This window comes from Sardina pilchardus, chromosome 2, assembly GCF_963854185.1.
Source record: "Sardina pilchardus chromosome 2, fSarPil1.1, whole genome shotgun sequence".
Lineage (NCBI taxonomy): Eukaryota > Metazoa > Chordata > Actinopteri > Clupeiformes > Clupeidae > Sardina > Sardina pilchardus.
The window spans coordinates 31,185,362-31,195,501 of NC_084995.1; the positions used below are offsets into that span (position 1 = coordinate 31,185,362).

General features: G+C 42.2%; 1 protein-coding gene across 1 annotated transcript in view; it reads right to left on the reverse strand.

The window, feature by feature from the left end:
- The window catches only part of pde4bb (phosphodiesterase 4B, cAMP-specific b), a 30,328-nt gene extending 20,965 nt beyond the window's left edge, over positions 1-9,363 (reverse strand). The window contains exons 1-5 of the mRNA XM_062526733.1: positions 9,302-9,363; positions 6,180-6,427; positions 657-851; positions 418-454; positions 263-327 (exon numbers count right to left, since the gene is read on the reverse strand). Of these exons, the coding sequence (XP_062382717.1) occupies positions 263-327; positions 418-454; positions 657-851; positions 6,180-6,427; positions 9,302-9,343 (587 nt within the window). The 5' untranslated portion in view covers positions 9,344-9,363. The remainder of the gene's footprint in view (positions 1-262; positions 328-417; positions 455-656; positions 852-6,179; positions 6,428-9,301) is intronic.
- Positions 9,364-10,140: the final 777 nt, after the last annotated feature.

Here is a 10,140-nt window from a genome sequence, read left to right on the forward strand (position 1 = left end):
GTTTTATGTTTTGTAAGTGTTTTTAAGAGGGCAGCAAAAATTCATTGTGTACTGTCTGCTAACATTGCAAGATGTCTCGATGGATCCCTCTAGCGCCCTCCCAGCAGAAGCATTACCCAGTGTGTGTAAACACTGAGGTGCTTGCGCCCCCTGATGGTGAACACATGAAACACAAAATAATTCTATCATCTTTTCCAGACGATATAGTGAACGCTCCATGGGAAAACACAAAGTCCAGTAACAAAAAAATGTGTGTGCTTACTTATTCGATGGGACGTTCGTCAAGATGGTGACATTATTCCTTACAGTGCGAAGACTGGCGAGTACCTACAACAGAGCGTGACATGTCCGGTTGTACAGTTCTGATTCACCATTAAACTTTCTGGTTAGCATGGTGTTAAAAAACAACTCACTCACCTGAGCAAATGGTGTGACAATCAGGTCCTCCCCATGACTAGAAAAGAGAAAAATAAACAAAAGTGATTGGTTTGACAGTGACCAGAACTGACACACTGAACTGTTTAAGATAATCAGGGTATATACTGGGGGGGTTGTGTGTGTGTGTGTGTGTGTGTGTGTGTGTGTGTGTGTGTGTGTGTGTGTGTGTGTGTGTGTGTGTGTGTATGTGTGTGTGTGCACTTGGGTGTGTGACTTACAGCTCGCCCACGATGGAGGAGTTGCGGGACATGGACTTGGGCGAGAGGTCATAGTCACTGTCGGAGCGGTACAGGAAGGACTCGCGGCGCTGCCCGTGGTTGGCCATGTTGGGGTGCAGCACCAGGCCAGAGCCGGGGGACATCTGGGGATCCAGAGGGCTGCCGCTGGCTGAGGCCCCATTCTCTAAGTCAAAACTGCAACGCAAATGTGCAGGATTTTAACATTTTCAACTAGTTTTCAACTAGTCCCAAGCACACTTGTACGGTTGTTATGGTAATAAAACGTGCATTTGCATAAAAATTCTAGAACACAGCAACTCGCAGACCAGGGACCAGAGGCAACCGTGCTCCTGTACAGTACGGGTGAACTGTACCTAGTGTGAGTACGCCCTTAATGCCTATGCTATGCTTCTGTAAATACCATTCCACGTATTTCAATAAACACATGTGTAGTGGTGCTACAGTGCGTCTACAAACTTATACGGGATGGAGTACGTGCATTACTGACAGCATTACTGACACTAAACTGCCATCAATGTGTTAATAACAACATAGAATTGCAGAGCATTTTGCTTGCATTTTAAATGAGAACACCACAACAATGGTCTTACATGGGCAACATCTTGTCACTGATATTATGATAATATATCTATATAGCTTTTAAAAAGTGCACAGTATACAGTTGGCAGTGCTTTTAGTACATTCAAGAAATGTGTTCAAATATTTCCAGACAGTGTATGCGTGAGACAATTTTGCAAAAAAATGGGGAAAATAGAAACATGACTGACATGTCTTTTCCAGAAAAAAATATATTTTTAAAATATATTTCATTAAAACAGCTCAGGTGTCTAAATAGTCACTCTGAATCACTTGCTGGATAGCCAGTAATGGCAAAAGTCAAATCTTCTGTCTCCATGCCAAAGTCTTCAACACCATTTGACTCCGATTCATTAGCCACCACAGTGTTCAAGTAGTCATTTTGGTTCCTACCGCACACATCCAAACATATTATTCACACTATGAGCACAGGCACTGCACTAACATGATTTTAATCCCATGTCATTTGGTAGGTGGATTAAGACATTCCAACATGGTTATGGCATCTCAGTCAAATGAAATTTTCTATGGTACTTCCCCCCACTAATCTGGCCAGGAGGGATTATCCATGCAGAATTATATGGAACTAACAGCAATAACCCAACACCTAAGTAATTCCTCTCTGAAAAAGCAGCAAACAAAATGCTGGCATTCTGATGAAAGACAGGCACGCCCAAACACAGAGCATTAACGTGGAGCAGACGAAATATGGTGCACTGCAAATGCACACACTCTTACTTGCCTGGGATCTGAACCTGTGATGCTCACCTCACAGCACAACAAGTCAGGCTACGAGGAAAACTACTGACACTACAACACACTCTGACCGACTGGACAAACCCCAGTCATCAAACTGCTCCAGTCACTGGAGGATTCTGAAATGCTCTATGATTATGATGGGTGAGACAAAAATGAAATGCAAATATGAAAAAGTTTTGGATGTTTTCGCGTTCCTTGCCTCGCTGGAAACCCATATGGGGTACAAAGAGAGAGAGAGAAAAGAGAGAAAGAGAGAGAGAGAGAGAGAGAAAAATAAATAATAAGGAGAATAAAATAATAACAAATAAAAGACTAAATAAGAAAGAGCAGGAGGGAGATGGACAGCGCAGAGCAGCTCACCTGAGAGCAGGTAGATCAGCTCCACTGACCACCTCCTCACTGAAGTCAAAGTGGGGCCGGCCCCGTGAGCGGCGGCGCGGGGAGAGCCTAAACATGTCTGCCCTGGCGCTCAGTCCGAGAGCCTGCTGGGGCCGCACGCGTGTCCACCACCGGCTCCTCCTCCCTCAACACTCTCCCAGCGATGCCAACAAAGAGAGCACAGCACAGGGGCTCAGGGGACGAGTGTCACAGAGAGGGAGAGAGAGAGAGAGAGAGAGAGCCAGTAGATCTGGGGTGGATTAAAGGACTCCACTCCACCCCTCTCTCTCCCTCTCTCTCGCTCTCTCTCTCTCTCTCTCTCTCTTCCTTGCTGTCGTTCTCTCTCTGTCAGTCTCTGATATTACATTACATCTCTTGTGCACTAGATCTAACGCGCTTTCACGTCACAACACTCTTTCAATCTTAACAAAGAGGTGATTAAAGCCTGTGTAGTTGACACATAAACACACCCAGCGGGGAATTAACAGGAGCTGTTAGGCATATCGAAAAAGAAAGTTTCTGCATTGAGGTCATCGTAGCTGCTTCTGTTGCAAGACATATAACTGAAGTTCAGCACTACGCTTGTGGCTTATTCTGAGAGTTGCAGCATTTCAGAATGGCAGGAATTTAAGAAGAAAAAGGAAGAGCTGCCTAGTGTTGGGAAGTCCCAGTGTTGCATCAGACGGATGTAAGCCAAAGGGTAGAAAGACCAAAGGCAACTAGACCGAATGGTGGTCCAGTCACAGACAAACAGATGACCAGCCGAATAGAGACCAACACCATAATTATCTATAAGCAAACTCAATGTCAAAGACTGACCTATCGTTCCGCCAACTGAGAAGTAGTAAGGTTCAAGTGTCCTTTTGAGTGGACAGTAGCAGCTGGGCTACACCAGGAGCACAACGGAGGTCAGTGCAGTAGCCGTGGGGTCAACCACGGACATTGGAGGGGACTTAATGAGCATGGCGTGGGAAATCGGTCCCTGCCATTCTACTACAGTATATGTACGGAGTCATGAACACATGGGTTGATATGTCTTTTTTTGTTTTAGTAAGGAATAAAGTCTAATAGTACTTTTGTCATACTAATGCCATTGAGGGTTAAATAAATTACAACCATAACTGTAGTCATATGAACATAAATGTGTGCATTGGTATAGAAAATAAGCCCAGATATTGTGGTCAAAGATTAACAAATATTCAAAAACTTGGGTGAGTGACATTTGCATGTTCTGAGTAAGCCTTTGTGTGGCTATTAGCATGGCTCCCTTTGATAACATAAACAATATTCATACCAAAACAACTGCACTCTATATTAAGCCACGACACTTTGTCCTTTTGTTGACCTTGTTTGGACCTTTTCTCACTCCATGTCACTTAAAATCCCTGCCCAACTGGCATCATCATGCCCCCCCGCCTCTCTCTTTAGGCCATTCTGAATGCATCAGGGTGAAAACATGAGAAATATTATCGCTAAAGACGTCTCTTGAATGTACAAGTAACCTTTTCTGATCTGAATGGCAAATCAAGAACTATCACCTAATCTCTAGGTCCTGCACACAGACAGTGCAGTGGGACAAACATCCAGTATATTTAGCATCATAGTTCATTGATAACAGTCGCAGATCAACCTTCTTTCTTCATGCAATTACTGACACAGTTAACAAAATGTTGCTTGTCTCCACAATTACGGTCGCAGCATAATTAATGTCACTGTTTCAAACAGTAAAGTGGAAGTATTGGTGTGGTGTGGTGTAGCCAAGTCTTGACAGCAACTGCACAACTACTGTGACACGCTATCAAAACTACATAGTCCCCTCACACACACAATTACCGTCAGCCTTACCAGGTATGGGCAACAGTGAAACGCCTGCGTTGCCGTAGAGCCTTCTTCACCACCAGCTTGCGGAACAGGCTCGGCGAGCTTTGGGGGGAGACTTTCACAGGGGATGACTGATTCTCTGGGTTGGCAAATTCCACAGCATCCAGTGCAGCCTGTTCCTTACGTATCCCAAGGCTCTGCTGGTGATCCTTTGGATCGCACTGCATCGGCATTTGTTCATGCTCAGACAAAGAGGCAGCATCTATATCCAGGAGCTTTCGCCTAATCTCTTCAGCTGACATACTTCACTTTAGCAGTAACAGAAGGACAACGGAATCATCACTGCACAACTCAATACCCTTTTCCACTGTTTCTTGATGCATATCCCAAATAGCAAATGTCACGAATCACGAACATACCTTATATACCATACCATAATAGACCTAATTTCACTAGCATACTGTGCATCTCTCACTCTACTGCAAGAACTCAAGAACTCTATCTGCTTCGTGGCCTCTGCCCTGCACTGCATCTGGGGTGGATGTAGAAAGACCAAATTTCATTCCATCTCTCTAGTTCTGTCTCTTGTCCCTCTGGGACAGTCAAGACACTTGCTCATGAAATATGACACCAGAAAACATCCTCAGTGTAACTTTGTGCAACACACATGAGCGCACACACAAACGCACATCAAAACTATAATAAAAAGAGGAAACCCTTCATCCATACAACTTCAGATACGAAATGTGCTGTGGACATGTAGGGAAAAACAACTCCAAAATGTGATTCTGTCAACAAGATCGCAACATATGAACTGTGTTATGGAAGCAACAAGAAATGTGCCAATAAACTTGGACACAAACAACCAGCCATATGTCCTGTTCTCCCATCATCAGCTGATTTGTGTGAGGCCTGTGTGTGTGCATGTATATGTGCACGTTGTTAACATGTTAAATAGCATGCACTTGATGTACTGTGTGTCTACACCACAGATGTAAAGTAACTCAAAGTAACTCAAGTGCAGCACTTAAGTATGAATGGGGAGTATCTGTACTTTATTTGAGTTTTTATGTTACTTTCTACTTTTACTTGTACTTCAAGGCTAAAATAATGTGCAAATGAAAACAAAAGCCATAGCTTCCATTCAGCATGTCAGATATTTGAACCACCAAGATTTTCTGAACTGATGTTACCACAGGACACAGCAATGAATGAAGACATAGTGACAGTGTTCAGGCCTAGGAAATATAGCTAAAACATAGATAAATAGACAGATAGATAGATAGATAGATAGATAGATAGATAGATAGATAGATAGATAGATACTTCATTGATCCCCAAGGGAAAATTGAAGAAAACACAGCAGACCAAGACCACAGCTGTTGTAAGGAGCTGAATTAAATTTAAATTCTAACTGCTTGCTTTTCATTAATAGCATAATTTGTTTAGGCTTTCAACGCGTGTTTAGGGAGTGTGATGCAGCAGTGAAAAATGAATGTCAGACATACCTTTGTTCAAGCTTTGAAGATATTGTGTATGAAGTGTAGGCACCAAGTTTGAAGGTGCTGCATAGCCTATAAAGACAGCCTATCTTTTTCATCAAAAGCATAGCAAAGGAAGGGGGTTGTCATCACTCCGCCTGGCCTAGAAAGCTTTTAGTTGTACTTTGTGCTTCTACTTTTCTTAAGTACGTCTTATAATGGGCTACTTGGGCTACTTAAGCGCTGTAAATACGGTAAATAATAGATACTTTAAGACTTTTACTTAAGTGGGTATGCTTATAGATTACTTTTACTTTGACTTAAGTATTTTTCTGATCAAATATCTGTACAAGTGTGGGTTTCAGATGCTTTATACAACTCTGGTCTACACTATTCTATCTATCTGAGTAGCACTCCCAAACCCCTGTCATCAACATGTGTGAAGTCTCAGAGAGCATCAGGAAGGTGTGCTTTGTGATGGACTCACCCCTCGTTGGGCACTGGCGTGATGTTGATGAGCGGGGGAATGGGGAAGACCAAAGAGGAAGGCCTGGACACAGGGCCCTCGTCTGGGGTGCGAGCCCTCTCGGCAAGTCTCCATGACAACGGGGGCAGCTGCAGGGTCCCCGAGTGGCGTCTGCGGCTCCTGCGCAGTTCCCCCCCCAGAGTGCTGCCGGCTGGGTGCACCCCCAGAGTGCTGCCGGCCGAGTGCACCCCCAAGAGGTCTTTGTTCTCCTGTGAAGGACACCGTGTTAGGGGAAAGGCTAATGGATTCTAATCAGGGGTTTACAGTAATTTCCTGTGTGTTAACTGCAGTGTGTATAAACCGCAGGACAGTTTTATGCAAAAAAAAACAAAAAACGAAACCACGAGTTTACGGCACCCGTGTATTAACCACAGTTCCCAACAGCCCATTGAAGCCGAATCAATAATCATAAAGAAGAATGAAGAAAAGAAATGCATTACAATTTTTTTTAAATCAATGTATGAACCTCGATTAACAGTCAGGAAATTATAGTAGTACTTGAGTCTGGTCTTTTATATAGTCACAGACTTGTCTTGGCCTGGGACTTGTCTCTGTCTCAAGTCAAGTCAAGTCAAGTTTATATAGCTATTTATATGGCGCATTTCATACACAGAGGTCATTCAATGTGCTTTACATAAACAAAAACCAAACAGTAATAGCAGATAAAAGCATAGATGGCAAAGAGTAATAATAATAATAATAATAATAATAATAATAAAATAATCAAAAATCAAAAGAAAGCATAAATCAAGGTAAAATCAATAAAGAATGATTACAGTAACAAGAAAACATAAAAGACTTAAGGTGGAATAATTAAGAAAGATACAGGTCTGTTCTTAACAGATAGACTTTGCCAGTGATAGTGATCCCTCTCAAACACCCAGAGCTGTTGCCACTCTTTGGATATTCGTTGACGTAGGCCCATCTGTGTGCGCACACAATATTTCCTTTCTTACTGAGGAGACCTTATTGTCCAGGGCCGATAGCTCAGCCGTCGCTGACGCTGACTACCACCCAACAAAGACTATCCCCAAAGAAATACTGTCTATTCAGTTAAGAAAGACAGGGGCCCTACTCACCCGAATTTCCCTTTGCCCAACCAAGGGCAGAACAGTATTGTCTCAGACAATAGTATGGCCATATACTGTATTCTAGGTGGTCTTGACCAAGTCCAGCGGGCTTATTTTTTTCCCTTTTAAATTATCTCCTTCAAAAACAAAATAATTAATTAAAAAAAAGAAAAATAGAAGAATGGTTTAGTTAATTAAAAATCTGTCAACAATGACTGGACATTGACATTAGCCACCTATTAACCAAAGAAATGCTTGCCAAAAAAGTGTTCATACTACGTGGTTTAATTAACTTGATTCAACCACACATTTTAGGGTTTTGGAATGCTTTGGTTAAACTTCCACACTTGGAACCCTCCTGGCAGATTGGATGGTTATTCTTTCTTTGTTTGCTTGTTTGTTTGTTTGTTTGTCTGTTTGAACACCAGGGGGCACTCCCTGCTATACTGCAGAGGATACGGTCAGTTTCTGGGTAGCCACTGGATATAGACTGGGACTCCTAGAGGAACTAGGATACACAGAGAATATAAAATGAGTGGACTACAGTCACGGGACAGACTAGTGAGAAGTAACAGAGGAGTTCTGAACACCTCACCGTTTTCCCAGAGTTGCAGAACGGTATACCTCATCACTGCAAGTCTACACTACTTTATATTAATAAATTAAACTAGAAAATACAGATTTAATGCACAACAATGCTTTGTTACTCAGAGTACAGTCTTGTAAAATACTGTCCATTGAACTGTTTGTAGTATAACATCACTGACAGTGTTTGTATCCATAATGCCATTGTTATGCAGAGCTTCAGCGTACCCCTTTGGTTTTTATGCTTCAAAATGATGCCTTGCCAGAGGAGTTTCAATTATTCATGGGCAATGTCATTGACTTAGATCTGTGCCATGTTCTTCAGCCAGCACTATTCATTTATTATTCTTTTTAATAGTGACACATGTCTGCATATTTAGAGTTTGATGTGCAGCATTGCCAGGGTGTCACTATAATTACAAATCATCATGCATCATGTCTTCAGTTTAACCTGATATGCAGTAAAAAAAAAAAAAAAAAAAAAAAAGGCAATCACATCTGGTGAAACTGGACTAGTTCTACACAAAGATGGTAAACCAGTGGTCAGAATTTACAGAAAACCATGACAGCAACAGACAGAGGAGGGAAGCGGGAGAAAGAAAGCAGAAGATGTGCTTCTCTTGCGACTGGATGAGACCTGCATTATTTAAAACTCCTCTACAATTCAGACCATGAAAGAAAAAAAAAAAACACAACTGTCCAACTGAGCCAGGTCAGCCTTGAATCGTCTTTTAAAAAAAAAAAAACATTTGGATCAGAGGAAGCAGTCAGATACTACACAGAAGCTCTCTCAAGGACAAGTGAGGTTACCATGGCAACCCTCGCTGCTCCTTTTCAATATTCTATGACGGCGAGCTACCTACTGAAACAGAGACATTAATGAAGATAAGAAAATAAAACCTAGTGCTTGAATTACACAAAAAGTTATTTTAGCATCAAAATGAATATACAAAACACGATGACCACTTCTTTCCTGCGAGTGGGTTAACAGATGGGGAGCTTGCCTTCTCCGTGTCCCTCTCTTCGCTCTCTGCTGTCCTCCCCGTGGGTGGCCAGTCTGTTCCTATAGTCGTGGGGCTGTGACTCATCAGTCCCACTCCTGCCCTAGTTCCCCTGCCAGTAGCCTGACTAAGGTGGAGCTGCACACTACTGTACATACAGGAAGACTGAGGCAGCCATGAAGCATCAAACACTATTTTCTCCTATATACAGGTACTAGTATACATACCAGTGATAGTGATCCTAGTATATAGGATATCTAGGATATATAGGATATACTCCTGCCCTAGTTCCCCTGCCAGTAGCCTGACTAAGGTAGCTGCACTCTGCTGTACATGTACTTTACATACAGGAAGACTGAGGCTGCCATGAAGCATCAGACATTATTTTGTGTAGAATATGGTAACAGACAAGGAGCTCTCCTCTCACCTCAGTGGGGGTCACTGCAAGTGCACTGAGACTCTTCTGCATGGTGATGATAGTCCAGATAGACACAGCGCCTCGTCCTCCTGGAATCAATCTGGAAAGGGATGGAGTACCTGGAAAAAGAACCAAGGAAAGTAACATTCTATTATTACACACGTCACACACCATATAACAACCAATTTGATACTTCCCTCACACAAAGTGTAGGTTAGAGAATGGACCACTTTGTCTGTGTTCATTTCAGGTCTATTTTGCTACCAACACTGAAACATCTGTCATATCAACGTCTTTACTCTGTTCTTTACTTTTCTTGGATAACAGCAGGCCAGGTCATATAACACATACACACTGCGAGCGAAGCAATGCACACAAGTTTTTACAGACAGACACAAATACATGCATTCATACACACACGTACACACATGCATGCAAGAGCCTCGATGTTTACAATAAGTTGCTGCAGTCAGACCATTTACCTCTATGTACATATAATTACTATTGTTACATGATATCATTTTCATAAACAATATTCAAACAAGATGCTCATAGAGATTCGAAAGGTTGCGCTGAGTCATCAAACAGTGAAAACAACAGATCAAAGTCAGATGATGACTGTCTCTCTGAACAGAAAGGTCAAATTGACCTTCAGATGGTAAAAACCCTCATAAAAGAAAAAAGAAAATTCTACTATCCAGAGAACCATAATTCTAGTCCGAGGGTCTCACTGACTGGCATGACATACAGTACTGCATTAGAAAAGGCTAAAACAGGTCACACTCCAGGGGTCACGTTGATTTAAATTTGTATTCATGACATTTCTACCGAAGCAAATTTAAAGGTGC